This window comes from Tachypleus tridentatus, chromosome 2 (genome assembly GCF_004210375.1).
Source record: "Tachypleus tridentatus isolate NWPU-2018 chromosome 2, ASM421037v1, whole genome shotgun sequence".
NCBI lineage: Eukaryota > Metazoa > Arthropoda > Merostomata > Xiphosura > Limulidae > Tachypleus > Tachypleus tridentatus.
In genome coordinates, this window is record NC_134826.1 from 106,792,183 (window position 1) to 106,815,652 (window position 23,470).

Genomic DNA, 23,470 nt, shown 5'->3' on the forward strand with positions numbered 1-23,470 from the left:
TTCTGATGCATATAGGTAGCATTGTTTGATCAATTTTAATATCAGTTGTCTCAATCAGTTGTGGTTCTGTTCTTTCAACTTACCTCCTCTGGGATCTAAACATCCACCCACTTATTTGCCATGCGTGGTGACCCTTGAAGGGGAGGAGAGGATCCTGGTGGTTGAGGGGTCCAACCCTAACACACCACTTTGGCCTTGAATTCCTGTAGTTGGGTAGCCTTGGGGTGGCTCCCTTCAGGTCAGTTGGCTGGTCCACTTTGGCTAGGATCAACCAAGTACCAGCATTGGATATTCTCAACAGGTGTTGTGGACATTGTATCTGATGCTGGTGTTTGAGTATAGTGCTCACAAAACCCTGGCATTGCTACAGTGTCCTTATTTGATTGTAATGCACCCCCTTGCAGGGCTCCATGTTAGTGGGGTCAGTGGGTGCCGAAATATTCCTTTTCTTATTATGGGACCTCCAAATAAAGATTTCAATAAAATAGGTGCTGTCTTTAAGTGGCACAATGGTATACTAATGGACAACTAATTCAATTTACGGTCATGGTGAGAAGAATGCAGATAGCCCATTTTGTAGCTTTTTGCTTAACTACAAACAAATCATAGTGTGGAAACAGGTGAGACTGATGTGATCATTTATTCATGTCCTCAGTCACTGGAATCCTCTTCCAACAGTAAAGACCTGCCCAATTGACCCAGAGCAGGATCCATAGAGGTTATTAGACCTCCCTTGAACAAAGACAGTAAAGAAAAAACACGTGGTCATAAACAGAATGGTTCTCCACCCAATTTGCCTACACATAAATGAAAATGGCCACCTTGATACAATGAAACTGTCGAGGTTTACATTCTTATCTGGATGACATCAAAACACTGATTGCTTTCTACCATCCTGTATGTCTTTCCTTACAGGAAACATTTCTGAAACCTGCCGATAAAGTCACCTTTCGGTAGTTTTCTTTGTACAGAAATGACAGGCTGTGTGATGGAAGAGTGCATGGAGGAGTGGCACTGTTGGTTGATCAGCATATGCCCACCCTGTCTTTGCCACTCAACACACCCTTGGAGGCTGTAGCCATCTGAGTTCCCTTGGGCTGTACCATCATTATTTTTTCTCTCCACCTGTAGCCTGAGAGATCTATGATTAATCAGACCTTGATGCTCTCATTGAACAGTTTCCATCTTCCTTTTTAATCCTGGGGACTTTAATGGACACCATCCCCTCTGGGGAAGTGCTGATATTGAGAGGATAGGTCGCTCCATAGAACATATGCTCTCTAATCACAACCTTTCTCTTTTCAATACTGGTTTTTCTACTTATTTTCATGCACCTAGTCAGTTCTTTACTGCTATTTGATGTGTCAACAGCAGTCCTTCAGGGATGTGTTTTGAGTGTCACACATTTCAGTATAAAGATTAATGCTGTAACTGAACAACTTTCTCTTACCTTTGCAAACAGGCTGTATGTCAACAACTTTCACATCTCATGTCAGTCGTCGAACATGAGGTATATTCAGCAGCTACAGAGTTCCCTCAATCATTTACTGAAGTGGACCACAGTAAATTGCTTTAACTTCTCTCTCTCTAAAACCGTTTGTATGCACTTTTGCCACCAACAGGGTATTTACTCTGATCCTGAACTCCATATCCGTGAAGTTATGCTGCCTGTGGTCTCTGAGACATAGTTCTTGGGGCTTATTTTTGACCGTAAGCTGACCTTTCATACAAGACATAAAGCAGCTATGGGTCAAATGTACAATAGCACTCAATATCCTTTGTGTTCTCTCTTCCACCACTTGAGGAGCAGATCGATGCTCTATGCTAAAGATATATTGTGCTCTTAGTTGATCAAAACTTGACTATGGAATACTGGTCTATGGCTCTGCCAGGACCTCAGCATTAAAGATGCTGGACCCCATTCACCATCAGGGACTGCGGCGCTGCACTGGGACTTTCCACACTTCCCCAGTTCAGAGCTTATACACAGAGTCTCATAAACCCTCTTTGTACCTCTGCCATTTGCAACTGTCTTTATTATGTTTAAAACTTTGTTTATTACCAAAGCATCCCACCTGGGGTTGTGTTTTCCTTCCTCGGTTGGGCCATACTTTTTAGAACAGATGATCTGCCATTGCTCCTTTTGGCCTTCGTATCGAAGTGCAGCTGGATGGATTCAGTCTGTCCTTGGATAACGTTGCTGTATCCACTGGTCAGCCCATCCAACCATGGCTTTTTACAGTCCTCAAATGTGACCTATCTTTAAGTCATCTGAGAAAAGCAGACACTCTTGATTGGAAATATTGTCTGTTATTTGCTGAACATCTTTTGAACCATCCTTCCATTCCTATTTATACATATGGTTCAAAATCATGTGACTGTGTGGGCTGTGCCATGGTTTGGTGGTTGCATGCAGAATCCCCTCTACAGCTTCTGTGTTTACTGCTGAACTGTATGCCATTTCTCTTGCCCTGGATCACATATAAGCTGAGGAGTACTCAAACTGCACTATTTATACTCATTCGCTTATTTCTCTACTGGCCCTCAAATCGCTTCACATTAGTTCATACCCTGTTCTCACCAATATTCAAAACTGAATGGCCCATTTCTCTTTAACATCTACTTCTATCCAGTTTTACTGGAAGCTAGGCCACGTTTGTATTTGTGGGAACGAGCTCGCTGACACCACAGCTATGTCTATCTGCTCTGGCACTATCACTGCTGTACCTATTCCATGCATGGACCATGGTTCTGTATTTAAGGCTCAGCTCCATGCCAGCTGACAGTCGACTTGGAGTGAGCAATGTGAAACAAGCTTTTCCAAATAAAACCCTGAGAGGAAGTTGTTCTAACTAGACTACACATTGGTCACAGTTTTTTAACTTTTCTTTTATCTGGAACTGATGCACCAATGTATTGTCTGTGTAACACTCAGGTCACAAGAAGCCACATTTTACTGTCTTGCTATCGTTATTACTCTCAATGACGGCACCATTTTAAAAGTGTTCTGTCCCAAAGTCTGTCCATAACGTCAGTGTTATCGGTGATGGTGACACTGTCCACCTTTGAAATGTTTTTAGTTTTTAAAGGCCATCATTCTTTTTAATGCCATTCAAGTTTTTTAATTTATACATTAGACTTTTTTTTAATGTAATTCCCTTTTAAGTATCATATTCCATCCCTCTCAATTTGAAATTAGAAAATGGCTATGATGTCAAATAACTCAAAACCAGGACTGGAAAGGTCAACTTCAGGTGATTAATGCTACTGTTTGAACTACCCATTAGTCATCCTGGCAAGTTATAATTAAAATTTTGCTCCAATTCCTTTGAAACTTTTATTACTTTCTGAAAATGGCCATATTTTCAAATGACTCAGAACCAGACTTGAAAAGGGTGACTATCGGTGGTTTTTGTACTTATGTGTTAGTCTTCCTGGTGAGTTATGATAATTACAGTTATGCTACAGAAAGTCCTCTACAACTTGTATTACTGAAGTTTTTCTCTTAATGCCATAGACTAGATGTAAACATTGGTTTTATGCTATTTATGTTTTAAACTTTGTTTTGTTTTACCTTATTTCCTTTTATGAATTTTACTAAATCTAATTTTAACTTTTTACTGGATGTTTGGTGCAGATGGCCTAGTTGCTTTGTACCATAAAACACCAAATCAACCAACCAACTTTCTAAAGATTTGGTTTTAACTAATCAGGTAATGCAGTGGTAAAATGAAGAAGAATAGCTCATTTCTGCAGAAAAGTATTCTTCAAATCAGGTGAAGTTTTCTTTGTGAAGGAAAGGTTTTTATGTTTCATTGTAACCTGATAATAGTTGGGAATAGATTTTTCATTAAGTTAACACCTTTGTTGATCAATTCAGTACAAAGGTAAGCTAATATATAAAGTTTTAAAAATTCTAAAGTAAAAAAAATGTTTTTGTACTTCTTTATGATGCTTGCAGGATTGGGTGAAAAGAAACTGGTAATTATTTTTTATTTATGTTATTTGATTCTCATAATTAAGGGTTACAATTTTTCCCTTTGCATAATCTTTCTTCAGATGATGCCGGATGATAATCGAGAAGTAAACACAAAAGGATCTGATGTTGCTATGAAATTAGCAATGATGGTAGGTCTCTCACCTACCCCTAAGAATTTTGATGGTTTTCTCTCATCAACAGATATACCTAGTGATATATCTTCATTGGAATATAGTACACATTAAAAACTTTGTGGTATTACTTGAGACGTTGTAAAAATGGTTATCTTGTAGTTAGTGATGAAAATTTATTGCCTTGTACAGAGATTGATGAAGTAAAGCCTCAAAGTGGAGATTCTTTCTCTCTCTGTTTATACATATATACACGTAGTATAGGAAGATCACTTTATTCACATTACCCTTCTAATCAGTCCGAGTATTTCAATATTCTCATTCTTATCAAAAAAGTTGATACTGAGCCTTTGTGAAAATTGCTTGCATTAGAATGTTTTTGTGTTTAAATTTTTACCTATTCATATTTGAATAAAGTATTTTATATCTTGAAGCTTGCAAGAAGTAAATTACTTATCTTGAATGCAAAATCTAATCTTAGCTGAGTTATTACTATATTCAGCAGCAGTTAATAGTGTTAATACATTTAAAAACAAGCTCTGATGTGAGTGAAATTGGGATAATTTCACTGTTCATCTGTACCTTAAAGATATCCAAAAATTGCCATAATGGAGTTTAAAATGGAAGTATAAATACAACATTTAGTCTCATAATAGGGTGAGGTCAGTGTTTTAATGCTGTTGCAAGACTGTAATCAATACATAATTAACAAAGCTTATTACATGTATGATACTGAAAATTCTGAATCAGTAATTCATTTAGGATTAATTACTGATATCTGTGAATTAAAAGCAAATTGTATGGCATATTGATTGATATTCTGTGATTTTTCATTTTCCTGGTTAAATGTATGCTTGATGTATTGTGAACTTGACTGTTAAAGGAGATGTTATTTTCTATTTTACCAAAATGAACAGATGAAACTACTCCAACAACCTTGAAATTTAAATTTAATTTCACCCTACCAATGAAAATGTAGAGGCTGTCTACTATTTTGGCCATATTAAAATGTGTAAAGCATATAGGACTAAATTAAAAGTTTGTTAATCATAGAAAATATGTGTGTGATCTATAGTATTTCTTTCTACTTTCATATATTTTTATCAACCACAAACAAAGCTATAAGATTCAGCAAGTAAAACAAAGAGACACAAACTTCTTTTTAATCAGTTTGGCTTAGTTTCCTACAAAATATAGAAAAAATGTGTAAAAGCTTCCAATTGGTCCACAAATACCACAAGGATGATGGGTAATCCATTATTGTATTTTAATCTGTAATGACCATGTGAGCTATGTTGATAATTCTTATTTAAATAGTGGTCTTATCTGTAATTTTTAAAAATTTGTCATCTAAATGCTAACATGTTTTGAAATACAGATGTACAAGTGTAAAACATAAATGGAGAAAATAATGCTGAACACATGATATATGTATATTTCAATGATAAGCTTCATTCAATTCTTGGTAATGCCATGTCATAAGAAGATAATAGTAGACTTCTTAGAAACCTTCTGTAAAATATGTAGAGGAGTAAACACGACCTGTTGTCATAAAATGTGAAGATGGCACATACTCATCACAATCTTTAAGGATCTTAAGAACTCCATCTCTGGGCCTCCAATATTCAGGGTCATATTTTCTTATTAAGGTGAGTTAGCCACTATGTGTACAAGTTGCATGCACCAACTGTTTCATGAATTTTGTCCACAAATAAGTTCACTACTAAAAGATAGTGCTGTGGCTGGAGCCTTTTAATAATTAACTATTGTGTAACAATACCCTAATTAAGTTAAACTGTAGGAAAGCAGCAAAGTGTGGTGGAAATTTAAGCCTAAATGACTAGTCAGCAAAAAGGGGGAAGAGATCTTTCATTCCAATATTATACATTAACTGAAAGAAAATATTGGTGTAGCTTTGGTAAGTTTTAGCTGACCTTTAAATCTGCCTCTACAGCAAAGAAGGCTGAAATGCATAGTGTACGAAAGGATATAATCTTTAGTGCTAAATGTGGCAAAAGCTATGTTGCTTGGACAGCCAAGTAGAGTTATAATGTGTGATAAATTCAGTTGAATACATTGAAATTCAAATTGTGGTGGGTAAGCATAATGACTAGTGCTTTTCACAACCTAACTGTTCTCATACAACATAATTAAGGCTGTAATTTCTAAGTAATTATTTACTTAGTCATTGAAAAATATTGCTATTATTTATTAACTTACTTGTTAAAAAAAAAAAAAAAAAAGTGAAATTGCAGCAATGCTCCTATGAGAGGAGTACTTTTATTTATAAGCCCCCCTCCTAGTACAGCGGTATGTCTCCGGATTTGCAACGCTAAAATCAGGGGTTCGATTCCCCTCGGTGGGCTGAGCCCGATGTGGCTTTGCTATAAGAAAAAAAACTTTTATTTATTAGAAAACAACAATGGAACGAAGATAACTACCACAAAATCAACTCATTTTTTATATTGTGTTTATGTGCAACTGCATAAAAAAATGAAAATATGTCTGCATATCGTAAAGTCACAACTTGGTAGTTATAATAGGAGGATTGTTGCAATTTTGCTCATGGATGATAATGCAGTAGTACCTGTGAATAAATAACCAAGAATGCTTCATAGGGTAAATGGCCATATTAAGCCTTCCAGCTGTGACCAGTAGCCATATCAGGAATGCAGTGTTTCATTTATGTATTTGGTTGTGTAAAGCAGAGCCGTGAGTCTACTTGAAGAGTAAGACCAGATACCAGATCTTTTTGTCTGTTACTCAAACTGCCCTCAAGGGAAGAGAACTAAACTCAAACACAAACTTGCTTTCTAATACAAGTTAAAAAAATCACATAATTTGAACGAGTAGGTAAAATTACATGTTTTTCATGACGGATATACTGATGTATGTTTATTTTAATATCAATGTTTGTTTTAGTTTAATATATATATTTAGAAATGCCTGTTCCCTAACTTTGAAGAAGATTTTCGAATGTAAGAAACAACAATGCATTTTAAACAAAAACACTGGTATTGTTGGGCCGATGGAATTTTATAGAAACTCGTCTTTACATTTATGTAAACCGTCGCATCGAGAGAGAGAATATTGTTGGTCACTATACCATAAGTCTCGGAAAACTATAGAATTTGACCAGGAATGTTTACAGATTTCGAATATTATAAACCGTTCAACTTCATTGAGAAAAACACACATGAATAATAGAGCTAGTTCGAATTCCCATGAAGTGAAGTGTATCTGTGTATCGACATAAAAGTGATTTGCGCCTTGTGAAGTGTCAAAAAAAAAAAATTTCCTGATCGGATAGAGGACTTAATATTGTTTGTAAGTTTGTAAAACTTTCATATGTAAATTATAATTAATTCGCTCTCCGTGAACCGTCGATAAAATATTTAATTCCAGATCAGATAGAAGACTCGGTATTGTTTTTAAGTTTGCAAAACTTTTGTATATAAATGATTATTTGTAATAACCGTAAACAACCAAAATTATATTTACGCATCCATCCAAAACATAATTTATAATACTAGAACTAAATATATTAACACAAAGTCGGGAATTACAATTTCCTTGCATGGTGGTAGTATTTGGATAAAAAGTCAGTAATACGTGTCAAATTTCGGAAGTTGTACAATTATGAATTATGAGCATAATGCTAACATCAAAACTACTCGAAAACAATAGGTACACTAATGGTTTTGTTGTTGTTGTTAGATTTCGAGTCAAAAATACTTTTTTCTTTGTGGTTTTGCCATATAAAGACTGAATCACACAATCCAGGAACATTTCGATTACCAAAACTGAAAGGAATTCATTTAACTTCAATAAAAACAATTGGTTCTCATATTAACTGCTTGGTGTGGTGTAGATTGTACATGAACTCTGTGTATTTCTCTTAAAGCGTTTATTTTCAGTAAATCTTTATATTTTGTGTATTATTTTCTCTACCATATGGGGTCTGTAAATTTGATTGACCTCGTAACCACCATAGAAAACGAGGAAATAAATACAAATTATGCTTTTTTCCTTCATTTTAAAATGATCACAAGTTATAACATGAAAAGGCAAGTTTCTAGTCTAACTTGCTTAAATTTCATAACACTATACATTTAATACTTTTATGATATTGACCTTCCATCCATGCATGGCTAACATTACAAAGTTTCATTGACTCGGCGCACTTTCACTCATCTCAGGGTATCCAATAATTTAACACTTCTTTTGTCTTTACAAGATGACCTGTCTTAGCTGTGCTTTAGCGGACTAGTAATTGATAAGATACTGTCACATTCCAATTATATGTGTGTATAGATTATTACTATTTACAGAAAAGTTCTTAAACTTGTTTTTTTCTTAAAACACTGAACAGTAAATAAATAAATATAGCAAACAATTACATCTTCTAGTCACGACGAACTTTATACTCGTTTACTGCTTGCCATAGATTGCTTAGTCTTTTCAAATTTCGCATGTAGGTGATATGTGAAATGAGTTTTTTTTTTCAGGTTTTATATATACATTTGAAATAACAGAGAAATCATGAATAACTATATCGATACCATACAATTTCACTCTAACTTACCAAGTTTAGTAACTAAGCTGTATTTTGTCTAAAAAAAATGTAATTTCGAGCACACTAAAGACACTTTGTTTTGGAATGTCGCACAAAACTACTCGAGGGCTATCTGTGCTAGCCGTCCCTAATTTAGCAGTGTAAGACTAGAGGGAAAGCAGCTAGTCATCACCACCCACCGCCAACTCTTGGGCTACTCTTTTACCAACGAATAGTGGGATTGACCGTCACATTATAACGCCCCCACGGCTGGGAGGGCGAGCATATTTAGCGCGAACCCGCGACCCTCAGATTACGAAACGCACGCCTTAACGCGCTAGGCCATGCCAGGCCATCACTAAACACACAACCGAGCTACTTGAAATCTTGGTTCAAAAGAATGAAACGGCTTTCAAGCACTTTACAATGACTGAGAAAGCAAATAGGGGAACATTGTGAGTTTTTGGTTGGTTATTCACATGTCACATATTTAAGTGTATATAAAGGAACGTTTCTAAAACGAAGGAAAGGTGAAAGGGGCTACTGTGCTTGATTCAGTACATGAGCCATATCTCAACAAATAGAAAATATATAAAATTATTATTTTCTATTCTAGCTTGTCAATATCGGCATTTCGGGTTATTAACTCGTACGAAACTACAGACTTAGTATTTTGACATCACAAACACCTGTGTTGAACCAGTGTTGCATTCAACATATCTCGTGATACACAAAAAAATAATCGATATTTAATTGTTCTTTTAATGTTTACTTTTAAATTAAGAAATTATCTAATATATAATAATAAAAGTTGAGTCATAATCTACAGTTTGATACCAAACTTATTGATATAAATTCATAAAATAGTAGTTTAATAAAATTTTGAAAGCACATCAAAAACAATTACATGGCCTTTGACCCGTTGCGATTTAGATTATCGACAATGTAAATTGCTATATAAAGTCAAATTAGTAAAAGCATAAGTTTTAATTATTGTCTGATACTGCCCTTTTTAAGGATTTAAACCTATAGTCACGTATTGAATGCACCAGATTGATTAAGATGTTGCCCTTTTAGGACAGCAAATATAATAATTTAGTACTGAAAGTATATAATCACTTGCCTGCGCAAATTTTAGTTAATGTATTGTTCTTGTAGGAGTAATTAATGCTTAGGAAATGTAATGTCCTTTTCAGGACAAATTAATTGACTGACGAATAAACATTAAGCATCCATTTTATGAAGAACTAATCATAAAGAAATTGGCCCTCCAATGGCACAGTGATATATCTGCAGACTCACACATCGAGAAATCGGGTTTCGATATCTGAAGTGGGCAGAGCACAAAAACCCATTGAGTAGCTTTGTGCCTAATTCCAAATATATAAATGATTTAATTAATTAGTGTTAAGCATCATTTTAGAACAAAATAATTTAATTAATCAGTTGTAAGCGTCCTTTTTAGGACAAATTAATTAATATAATCTTGTTGAGACATGTTTTAAGCTTTATATCATGGCACTTTACGTGATCATTCAGTATGGCAGCCTTGCAATACACTCCTAACAACACACCCTCTGGTAACAAATGTTAGAACTCTGCCTTCTTCATCTTTTATGACATCATCACCCTCCCCTTAAGCAGCCAGTCAGTGAGAGTGTCCAGATTTGGGGTACACTTGACAAGCGTATTCAGTGTCACAGGGTTAGGAGCCTACAACCAACAGATTGCTGGTGAAATAATCAGATCACCAGACCTTTCTTAATTTTTAACTACTAACTAATAGAAAGGCATCCAATAAGCAAAACTTATCAGCTATCGTATATGCTAAAGGATTTTAATGTTTCTCTTATAACGCACTCACAGCTTATAAAAGTTTGTATTACAGCACATATTCGAATCCAGCTAGCCAGCTCCTCAATATAGAGCTTTACCAAAGAATCCAAATGGCTTGGTTCACTTGCTTCGAAGATAACTTTTGCTCAAATTTATTGAACTAACAGAAAAAGAATACCTTGTTTTACTAGTTTCGTAGATATACATTTAATAAATTAACAGAAAAATGTTCTTCTTTTACTAACTTCGCAGATATATTTTATAAAAGTTTAGTAACATTACAGAAAAACGAAAGTCTTATGTGTCTGTCATAAACACTTGTATAATACTTAAATAAAATAAATAATTAAAATGGAACACTTCATATTCACTCAATTAATAGTTTAATAAAGCCGTCAATGGTTTCTACTTAAAAAACACGCTACATATTAAGTGTTTCAATACTTTGTACGTCTTCTTCAGGAGTTGTTTACAATATAATTTCACATTTATACTTTCTGTATACCATAAAGAGTTCTTAAACTTCTTTGATTTTGTTTCCATACCATTTCCAAAAAATCAAATAATATTAATTAAGCTTCCTTCACTAGATGATTCTAAAATATTTACGTCATTTGGACGAGGACGTTGTAAAGTTGAACACGGAAGGTGTTTGTTTATACGTGATTGCTTGTTAGTATAAATTAGTTTATTGTGATTTGTTCACCAGGCAGTAACTCAACAATGAGGTAAATATAACGGAGAATTGACACTTGCGCTTAAAGGACGCATTTCTGTTAAAAACATAAAAGGCACAAATAAATGTAATCTAATAGAGAAACGAAATTCTTTCGTGATATTATTTTTGTAAATTATTAAATTTATATTAATTTAACTAGCTGAGTGCCTTTTATGCTTTGAAATAAAATGAAAAAAGTTTTCCTTTAAGAATATCCGTACTCAGAGCATACTACAGCTCTTAGCTATATATTACCTATTTTTTAACTACAAACTATCAGCTTTTTTACATTCTTTAAAAAAAGAATAATGACGTGTTCGCAATTACATAAATTAATTAAGCTAAAATTGATTGTAAACCCCTCTACTTCGTTAGATGTAAGTTTTAAGTCCAAAGCTCGATTCTCTGTGGCGAACAGATTGTAGATACCATATTGTGTAGCTTTGCACTATAAGATATTATCATTTAATGTGAATATTGTAAAATGGGATAATTATAGTTGATCAAAGATGTTAGAAAATAAAAACATATATACAGAAATACTTATTACATCTGTTTATAATTTATTTGTGCTCTGTCTTGTATGGAGATAAACAAAATCATCCTTATTATTCTTATTATCAAATCGAGAAAATACAACCTTGGAATTAACACTAGCTTTAGACACATCAAAGTCAAATTTAAGTTTAATTCTTCCATATATAATATAGAATGGTAATAGCTTATTATTTATTTTTAAATTTCGAGCAAAGCTACACCAGGACTATCTGCGCTAGGCGTCCCTAATTTAGCAGTGTAAGACTAGAGGGAAGGCAGCTAGTCATCACCGCCCACTCTTGGGCTACTCTTTTATAAACGAATAGTGGAATTGATCGTACATTATAATGCCCCCACGGCTGAAAGGGCGAGCATGTTTGTGTTATGGGAATTCGAACCCGCGCCTCTCGGATTACGAGTCGAGTGCCTTAACCACCTGGCCATGCCGGGCATAAATTGCCCTCATTTAATAACTGCATGAAAGAATCGAGTTTACAGTGTTCCAATAATAGAACAATTCCAATCTTCCAATAGTATTTTGCTAAAAAGCATGTGGATCACTCTTTTAACAAATCTGTATTAACAACTACATCTAGTTATGTTGCTTTTATAATAATAATAATACTTTTTAATTAATAATACTGAACCAAGTAAACACGATTTTTATATATTGATAACATTTTATATTATTGCAAAGAATTAAATTATTTGTTTTGGTGGATTTCCTGTAAAGCTAAATGAAGGCTGTTAGCATTGGCATTCCATAATTTTGTAATTATAGATAGAAGGTAGCTTTCGGGTTTCACTTATCAAAACGAAATAGTAGAATACTGCTAAAGGATGTGAATTAAAATTAATACATAAAAAATACGAATTTTTGTACTTGCAAAATTATAGAAATTCCTTAAAAACAACCAAAAACTATATTTTCACGAAACTCTCCTCCAGACGACTACATAAGCAAACTTTCTGGGCCTTATCTATGATTCAGAATTAGCTTGAAAAACATATAATTTAAAACAAAAATAAAATCTGGAGAGGAGTCAACCGGGTTAAAAGTCCCTATGGAAATAAAACAGGAAGGATCAGTAATAGAGTACGCCAGTCCGGTACCGATCAGCATAGCGCCAAATAAAATAAACCTCCAAAAATTACAAAACTTAATATTGTCACATGCATACAGCAATTTCATGCTCACATACAACTACTCTATGACAGAATGTACACTCAACTCCATAAAAAAACATAAGTAAAAAAGGAATTACTGCGCACGTTGGATCACCACACCATGCATGATGAAAATGAGCACAAGTATCTCTCACTCATAAATATGTGTTATAAGTACAGCTGCTGCTAGACTTAACTGATATGTCATTTACGTAGTGTATATATTGTGCATTAAAAAGGATTACGAGGTCTGTTCAAAAAATACGCGGACTGTTTGAATTCCGCGGCTCCAGTTGGTTCCAGGGGAATCCGCTGGGTTCGCACAGATTTTTTCGTTTGGCGGATTTCAGAATGAATGACCTGAAGGAGCAACGACTTGCTGTGAAATTTTGTGTTAAACTTGGAGAATCTGCGACTGAAACTTTTGCTATGCTTAGCACGGCTTACGGTGATGTTGCTATGAAGCGTACGGCATGTTTCAAGTGGCATGAACGTTTTAAGGATGGTCGACAGTCCATTGAAGATGATGAGCGTCCTGGACGTCCTTCCACGTCAACTGACGACCCACACGTCGACAAAATCAACACCCTGGTGTAGGCAAATCGACTTCTGACTGTCAGGGAGCTTGCTGAAGAGTGTGGGATATCAGTTAGATCTTGTTACGAGATTTTGACCGAAAAATTGAAGATGCACCACGTTGCTGCGAAATTTGTGCCACGCCTGATGACGGACGAACAAAAAAGCCCATTGCGTCCAGGTTTGTCAGGAACTGCTTGATCGTTCAGAAGAAGATGAAAACTTCTTGTCAAGGATCATAACAGGTGATGAATCATGGGTTTATGGTTATGACATTGAAACGAAGGTCCAATCGTCCCAGTGGATGGGTGAAACATCCCCCAGACCCAAAAAAGCTCGCTAAGTTCGATCCAAGGTCAAGGTGATGCTGACAGTTTTCTTCGATACTAAGGGTGTTGTTCACCACGAGTACCTCCCCAAAGGCTCCACAGTAAACCAGAGTTACTACATTGAAGTTCTGAAACGTCTGAGGGATGCCATCTGTCGCAAAAGGCCAGAAATGTGGAGGAGTGGCGACTGGTTTTTCCATCACGGCAACGCTCCAGCCCATTCAGCCCTCAGAAATCGTGAGTTTTTGGCCAAACACTCGATCACTGTTCTTCCCCACCCCCCTACTCACCTGACCTTGCTCCTCGCGATTTTTTCTTGTTCCCCAAACTCAAAAGACCCTTGAAAGGAAGAAGATTTGAGACTATTCCCGAGATTAAGGCAAATGCGACGAAGGAGCTGGAGGACATTACAAAAGAAGCGTACCAGGACTGTTTCAACAAGTGGAAACACCGTTGGGATAAGTGTGTGCGTTGGGGAGGAGAGTACTTTGAAGGGGGTCCCAGACCTGTAACTTCTAAATAAAGTACATTTTGTTTTATGACGTCAGTCCGCGTATTTTTTTAACAGACCTCGTATATAGACAATAACTATAAAATGTGCTACAGAATGAACAAACGTTGCAATGTATGGAACTGTTTGCAATATGCAAGATGACTTTAGCTTACCAAATAATACAAAATGTAAACCAGAGCAAATGATGAATGTTAAATACAAATAAACACGATTTCTACAGAGGTATTAAAATCATAACAGTGATCTTAAGTGATATCAACACTTTCTTTTCACCATTTAACTGTGAAACTAAACACTTATAGAAGATGTGGATCATCATACCTGACTGTGGAATATTATACGTGACTGGGGAACATCATACCTAACTGTGGAACATTATATCTCACTATGGAACATCATACCTGACTGTGGAACATCATACCTCACTATGGAACATCATACCTGACTGTGGAACATCATACCTGTCTGTGGAACATCATACCTGACTCTCCCATATCCCAATGAAGCAGAAAGCAAATTTCCAGCACACGCTAACCATTTTGCCGCGCTCTACCAGTTTTTCAAATACTCAACTAATTAATTAAACATGATATATTAGTAATAATTCTGCACATGCATACTAACTCTGCATTAAGAAAACAAACTTCTATGGTTTAATAAAAACTCATACTGGTAAAATATGATAAGGTTTTCTAGGTTGATACTGGTATAACATGATAGAGTTTTCTAAGTTTGTAGTTATATGACGTGTGTGTGTGTTTTTTTTTTTTAAGGCGTGTGTTTTTCTTATAACAAAACCACATCGGGATATCTGCTGAGTCCACCGAGGGGAATCGAACCGCTGATTTTCGCGTTTTAAGTCCGTAGACTTACCACTGTACCAGCGGGGTACAGTTATGTGACATGATAGGACTTTTTAGATACACGTTGCTAGAATATAATATGGTTTTCTAAATTCATAGTAGTGTAACATTATACGACTTTCTAGATTTATACTCCGATGTTAATTAGGTTTTTTTTTTAGATTTATAATAACATTAAAGAATATGATTTTCTGTTTTGTTGTTGATATATGTTTACTAAATTCGCACTAGTATAATATTATACAATTTATTAGGTTGAGTTTACAAGAACTTTCAGGGTTTTTAGATCCACGCAGGTCTTGCAATATAACATAATTTACTATAGATACATATTGGTTTCAATTTTTAAGATTTGTTACATTGATTATTATAGTTTAGGTTTATTATTTTTGTACTGACGTTGTATGTTTACCACTAGCAGACTCTCGGAAACCGTTTCTCATTGTATTTATTTTTACTTTATTCTCCAGACATGATTCTAGTCATCAGTCGGTTGAAGCTGGTGCTTTCATGTGTTAACCACTATTCTAGTAGCTCACTATCTATTTTAAATGAATGTTACTTCATTGAATAGTTTCCATTCAGGTCGATACAATTAAGACTTTTTTGTAACATCCACGGCCATTATTGCCAACACGTAGATGATAAAAAGTGGAACACTGCAGACAGGCCAAGGTCAACGACAAAGCCACGTGATTCGACACCTGCATTACGAGATTTTTTTAAAGGTCAAAGCAAACAAATAGAATGAAATTAAAATAGGGCATGCTGCGTAAAGGAGGCATTTTAGTATGTTCAAGGAGAAATGACGTTTTATTTTTTATTTTTTCCAGTTTGAAGGTTTTTTGTCGACTAAGCCACCTAGATTTGCTCATCTCAATTTGTGGGAAAAAGTATCTTTTGCAAAGTAGAAATACTGGATTTCTCGAAGAAATTCACTCGCGCATATTCAAAATAACCTTAAAAAATTAATGGTCTAACTTAAAATAATTCATACAATGATACCTGGTGAGGAAATATTTTATGATTTATGCCAATTTTAGTTGGATATTTGACACAAAGCTCAACGTATGTAGTTTCATATAATGAGAAATACATTATTGTAACAAATAATAATTAGTAAATACTTTTATCGGCACTACAGTTTCAAATAATTCTACCAACATTTACTTAAAATAAGAAAATATTTGAATGAAGAACGTTTTAAAATAATAATGTTTCTAACAGTATTGTAAAAGACAGGGAGTATGAGTATTAAAACTTTAATTAAAATTTTATTTTTTTAATTTAAAGTTTTAATACCCATACCAGAAGTTTTTAAAATTAATTCTTACTTCAAGTGGATTTCTCCTCCTCATGGTCTCTCTTACTGGGACAGCAGTAACTTGTCTCATTTACAAGGTTAAACCCAGCGGTTCGATTTCCCTTAGTGAACACAGCAGATAGGCTTTATGATAAGAAAAACACACCCTTTTTTAACGTGCATTTTGCTAACTCTTGTAAAGACAATTGTAAAGACAATTTTGCAAAACAAAATTCCTAGAGAAGTCATTTAAATTAATTATATATCTACTTATTGTCACATATTCTTCTTTTCTTTTTTTTACAAAGAACTTTAAAGTTCATCACAGACAAAATGGCCGCGCATCTAGGCAGTAGGAACAACTGCGACAAAGTTTATAATCTGCAGAGAATGCAAGAGAACTCTTTATTTAATCTGTTCATCCAATTGGATTAATAATTAAGCCAATAACGTATTTTCTTAAGAGCTCCAGTTATTAGAAGTTTTATTTTTTGTTATCCCTCGTTTCATCATATTGTCGGTATGTTTAATTAAAAGTGTACCAAACTGATGAAATAGTGAATCTTACGCAACTATATTTGGTTGTTTCGTTATCATTTCAAGTTTTGGTTTAAATAGTTCGCAATAATCTGCTCAAATGTGGTAGAAAGATAAAACTCTGCGAATTTTAAATAACAAAATAAATAAAATTTACCTTTACATATCTCAATTAAAATTAATTGTGTGTCAGAAAAAGTAACAATATAAGAAAACGATCACAAGCGGACTGTCTGCATTGTTTATCCCTGGTGCCATAATTCAGTTATTCTTGGTTATTTAAACACTTCCCTTGATGATTTTATTACATCTAGTGTAAAAGTAATAAGATATAAGCTCCAATTCCATATAAGATGATCTTCAGACAGTGGCATATTTAGGTAGGGGCTAGAGGGGGCTCATGATCTTAATGAGGATCCATGAATAATTCTGCTCTATGTAAAATTACATGGAATATATAACCCACAAAAATGATTAGCACTTGGGCCCACACAATCTTAATAACTGCTATTGCCTTCAGATGTTAGCTTGTTGGAAAGAAATGCATTCTTTCCAAAGTTTCTCGTTCGAACTGAACACCAGTTCTTAAATGAAAGAAGTTTTTATGTATATATCTGTTTGTTATTAAGCACTAAGCTACACAGTGGATTGTTTGTGCTGTCGAAATCCGAATTTTGGCATCAAAAGCCATCAGTTTCACCGCTAAGTCACTGGAAGAGGGAAAATAAAAATAGAGAATCGCATTATCGAAGAATAAAAACAAACAAAGTAAAACTGGAATCACACTCCGTAAATCGGAGATGTTAAAAGCTAACCAAACAATTAAAAAAAAACTACTGATAATAAAATGAGGTAAAATAAAAGCGTCTTACTGCAAAACATCTGATACTAATAGATTTTCAATACCATTAAACTTTTAAGTGATTCCAAAAACAAATTATTGCATTGTGGAACATGGCTGACGTGTTTGTGCTAATAAAGAACAAGATATTTCTTATACGATATCGAAACTATAAAAAGTGGGACGATATTTTGTATGAGTTATCTTTGAACCATATTTTGGAAGAGACTGTGAAGTTCGTTTAAACTAAAACTTATGGTTCTAACGAAACCTTGAAGAAGTTAAGTGGAAAGTTAATTGAGTCTTAAGTGTTATCTTTCAAAAACCGTTAGATATTGATTACTACGAAATTTGCTACTTTTTTTTTCTGTTTCAGTTGTAAGCAAATAATTTTGTATTTAATTGTTATAAAGTGTCAGAAATTAAAAACTTCTTACAAAATATTGTATTTTTAAATATACCTAGTGAGACTTTGAAAAAAAAAGGTCTACTTAACCAACTATTGGAGATGTTTCATAGTGCTTTTTTTTCTTTACTTTTTATCGGGAGAAGGGGTACGGGATGAGAGCAAATTAGTAGATCTTGGGTCTGTTAAACTTTCATAAACGTTTTGATAAAATATCTTACAAAACATTAAATTTAAATTTCGATTCTTATGGAATAGGAAAAAAAGCTGATGGAAAGTTGAGAATTGTGATAAATGACGACTTTTTCATTTGAGAAAATATAATCAGTCGGGTCTGTTAGGAAGTTTGTTTTGTAACGTATAAAGAGAAGCATGTGAACCAGATTTCATTGCATATAGAAATTGATAAAAACACTTTAAATCATGTTTTGATAAACTCTCTATATTTGAGACTTATTTTAGTAAGGTAATCATAAGTTTTAAAATATTTTTGTTTATTTTGAATTTCGTGCAAAGCTACGAGGGCTACTTGCGCTAGCCGTCCCTAATTTAACGTTGATCTACTCTTTTACCAACGAAAAGCGAGATTGTCTGTTACATTATAACGCCCCCCTCGAGACTCTCAGTTTACAAGTCGAACACCCTAGCCACCTGGCCATACTGGACCAATTTCAAAATGGAAATTCCATTTAGTTAGTACAGGTACATATTCACTTTTGCTGGGAGCAAAATGGTATTCGTTGATGTGTGGTGAGTTTTATTTTTTTGCACTGATTTAAACTTTTATGTTGAATATTGTGGATGCGAAAGACTGTTTAGGATCGTTCGGGTGCTTTAGTTTTCGAATGTTTTTCGGCATATGAGTGATTACAATGGACGATAACCAGTTTTCTTCCTTACAATCAGGTCTTTATATAATGTAAATCAGTCTCATCTGGCTAACTCTTTAAATGTTAACCACATTAGAAATGTGTTCTGTATACGTGTTCATATATGCACATTACTGTTGATATTATGTGGTATTTCCAACCTGTAACACATAGGCTAAAGGTACCAGTATGGTTATTTTTAGTTTATAATACTGTTAATAAGAGGGAGAGCTACTGTTCAGCAGCACCAACCACTTTTTCGACTGCCTTTAATAGAATAGTGAAATAAACTGTCGTAGTTATAAGATCATAACATTTGAAAGCATAGAGCATGTTCAGCAGCATCGTATGTCTTAAACTTCGTATATGTAGTATATCACATTAACCAAAAAGCATCGCTGATATTAATTTTTTTTTAAATGCTGTACATCTAAAGATTTTCTACATTTAAGATAAGAGTAAAGAATTTCAATAAATTAAACAAATGATGGACTAGAGAAGTTAGGCTATGATCTTGAAACTGGTAACTTCTACTTGATTGAAGAAGTTGAAGCAGATTGAGTGTGGAGTGGTATTCAAGACTAATGGAGGCTTTTGTAAAATTTTTATAAAATATGATAACATTATGTAACTAGAAAACCTTAGTAACTAAAATAGTGATGTAACTGTTTATAAAACAGTTTATTATACTAACATTTCTGTAGTGGGCTCTTGTGGAAGAGATGCAAGGTGTGTTGGGTAGCAGACACCCTCCCTTAGAGGGTTAGCAAGTTACAGAGGCAACTATAGACAATCAGTAGTTTTGTAGGACTCGTGAATGAGATGTAGCCAGTTTCTCACTCTTCTGTAACCTTTAGGGTTGAGAGATGAGATGACACCCATCAGAATATGGAGTTTTCCGAGTCTGCTTACTTAATACCATACCCATCGTACCAGATTATTTAGTCTATGGAGAACCACAAACATGCCAGGGAAAGGAGGTTTGTGCCAAAATGACGTTTACAAGTAGTGAAGTTAAAGTAAATTACCGTCTCAACCTTTAAAGAGACGGTCAAAGAGGACCTGGCCATATTTGAGGCATTTCAGGCAAGTTATTTCTGGAATCAATGATCATAGGAACAGATAGTACAATGCTTGATCCTGAGTTTGGAACGTCTGGCTTAAGTGCTGTTGAGTATCTGACCGAGGCAAAACTTAAAAATTGGGACACAGTCATGTCTGAATATTTCTAGTGATTCTACTCAGTGGAAAAGTGAGCTATTCATTGGGCTTAGTTAGGGTTCACAGGAAGGGTCCCGCTGATAATTGTGGCACTTTTGCAGTTGATCAGCACTATAAAAAAAGTTTCCCTAAAATCACATTAACAGATCATGAAGTCATTCTCATTGAAAAGTTTGTCAAGATGTACAAAACATTCATATCCCAACAAAGATGATACTGTGGTGATAAGGTTCGAGATGGTCGTTTCAGACAAATTGCAGGAAAAGAAGAAATGGACAACAACAGTTGTTGCGTAGCTCTAAATATAATATGTCATGCTCGAACTGGTATTTCTCATTGAATTCAGGTTTTATCAAGAATATATCTGTAGCTAATATCTTCCAGTATCATGGTATGTATAAGTTGATTCCTAACGAATGAATATGGTCATATTATTCCTCACATGATGTTTGTGCAACAGCTTTTGTAGTTAGGATCCAACAATGTTATGTGGTCGTCTTTACTTATGATTTATTGTTAGAAAGAAGGATGGTAAGAACATAGAAATAGATAATGGGCTGATTTTTGCAAGATGAACCCCATGATGTGTACCAATACCTTGTCATTACCATAAACAGATAAATATATGAATGCATTGGAAGATACTCAATGGTTCAGCACTCTACACCTTGCCTTTGGATACTGGCAAGTGAAACTACATTCAGTGCGCAGGATTGATGTTTTAGTCTGAGTTATGCTGTTTGGACTGTAAATGCTCTGGGCACATATGAGAGCTTATGCTTAAAGGTCTACTTGAAAAAGTAACAAGCCTATTGTTTTTATTCATATGGTGCAAGAATGTTTTAATTTTAACACTAAACATTTGGTAAGCAAAGGATCTTACAGAAGATATAAAATTAATCACATAAAGCTGATTTTTTTGCAGAAAAAATAAAGTTTTACATGTTCTGTGCTGGTAACAAAACTGAAGTTGGAGCGAGTAAGATGACATGTAACTATTTCTCTCTGTGCCAAACTTGTAACTGAAGAGGATAGCAAAGAATACTAGATATAGATGTTAACAGATTTCATATTTCATATATTAGTAGCATCTACAGATGAAGACAGAATGTTAAGCAATGCATCCAACGTGTGAACTCTGGATGCATTCTACTTTATGGTTATCAATCTGAGCTTCATAGCATGAAGAGTTACTGCCATTATCTTGCCATTAGTGGTCCTTATGACTGAACTAGATATTTTGGTTCGACCAAGCTCTTAATTTCAAGTGTTCCAGCTGTTTAGCCTATTACGCCTATGCTGGCTCCTCTTTTCGAGTGCAGAAGAGGACAAAGGTCCAAATTTCAAAATTTAAGTCTTTATGTTGGAAGATCAGAGTACTTTATGCAACAAAACAAACTTCATGGCATGTGTGCCTACCTCCAGCAAAACAGTTACATCACATTGTTTAGCAAGATCTTCTGGGAGTAATATCATCAGATGAAACGGGGAAGTTTGGACAACTATCCCAAAGGGTGACAAAGTGGTAGAGGCACTTTTATCACGCCAGAGTTGGAGATGTTTCTGAGACGATAACTTTCACCATCCATGCCATAATATCCACTGCAACATCATCGATGGCATTTACTTACTTGGTTACGAAAATAAGGAAGGAAAAGTTATACCTCTTGACCGAGCTCTCAGCTGTACTGGATGAGCAGTTCATGTTGAAGTACGTTGTAATTTAAAGTACCACTGATGTAGCCTTGGCAAAACTTCATAACAACAAAATAGACAAGCTGGTGAAGTGCAGGGAGCAATCAAGAACTGGAGGAGGAGGTAAATCTCCGACAGGATCTGGCACATGTAAGAGGCCCTTTCAAAAGTAAGAGGTCATTTACAGACCATTACAATAAATCAAAAATTAGAGACTTTACTGTCTGGGCTCCTTTTAGGCAAGTAGCTTTTGCTTTCCCTCTAAATTGTAAATATATACATATGTATAAAATTATGACTTTTAGTTTGAATTTCGCGCAAAGCTCTAGCCGTCCCTAATTTAGCAGTGTAAGACTAAAGGGAAGGCAGCTAGTCATCACTACCCACTGTCAACTCTTGGACTACTTTTATACCAACAAATAATGGGATTCACAGTTACGTTATAACGTCCTCACCGGTGAAAGGGCAAGCATGTTTCGTGTGATGGGAATTCGAACCCACGACCCTCAGATTACAAGTCGAGTGCCTTAACCACTTGGCCATGCCGGACCGGTGACTTGTGTATATTATGTGAATAGTATGTGTATATTATATTTTACGTAATATTTGTATAGTGTATATTATCATATTTGTGATTAATACTTTTATTTCTACAGAGGATATATACATATTTGATAGCTAAGCTCAGTTAGCTTAGTTTTAAGTTTTATCTCAATGATTTAATTTTTCTGTTTATTTTCTAGTGTATTAAACACCCACCAGTGACTTAGCGGTATGTCTGCGGACTTACAACGCTAAAAACCAGGTTTCGATACCCGTTGCGTACGTTTGTGCTTAATTCAAAACAACAATAATGTGTTAAGCATTCTCTCTTAATTACAGGGTATAAATTATCTCTGTTAAAGGATATTTGTATCTTTTCTTATTTTTGTGCGAGTGTTGTATTTTAGACTACTCCCTTATAAAGAGGGTAACTGACGTCTGTGATGCATTAAAGTTATATTGTAAAGGGAGAGGCGAGCCAACTATTAGCGACTAAAGTAATAAGCTATATACTAAGGAGAAAATACATCATCTTAGCTATATATTTTCTACAAAATGGGTTCTAAAATTACCTCTGAACAAGAAAATGCAAATAAACGCTTTAAGGTAGAACACATAGTGTTTCTAGGTTTTTACTTTTTTATCTGAAAAATGTATCTTCGTACTATGCTTTTTATATGAAAATATTCTGAAATAAGTACAAAGACGTATTTTGGCACATGTATAACATTACCATTGAGTATAAGTCGCATGTTATAAAAATAAAGAAATGCAAAAGAAATGTTTTATGTTTCTGATGTCTTCTGGAAATATAAATGAATTACCTTTGAAACGGATCCTGACTTCGATG

General features: G+C 34.7%; 1 protein-coding gene across 2 annotated transcripts in view; it reads left to right on the forward strand.

Annotated features, from left to right (window-relative positions):
* The window catches only part of LOC143244786 (uncharacterized), a 58,781-nt gene extending 53,614 nt beyond the window's left edge, over positions 1 to 5,167 (forward strand). For both annotated transcript variants that reach the window (XM_076490105.1, XM_076490107.1), the window contains exon 6: positions 4,060 to 5,167. In XM_076490105.1, the coding sequence (XP_076346220.1) occupies positions 4,060 to 4,224 (165 nt within the window). In that variant the 3' untranslated portion in view covers positions 4,225 to 5,167. The remainder of the gene's footprint in view (positions 1 to 4,059) is intronic.
* The last annotated feature ends 18,303 nt before the right edge of the window (positions 5,168 to 23,470 follow it).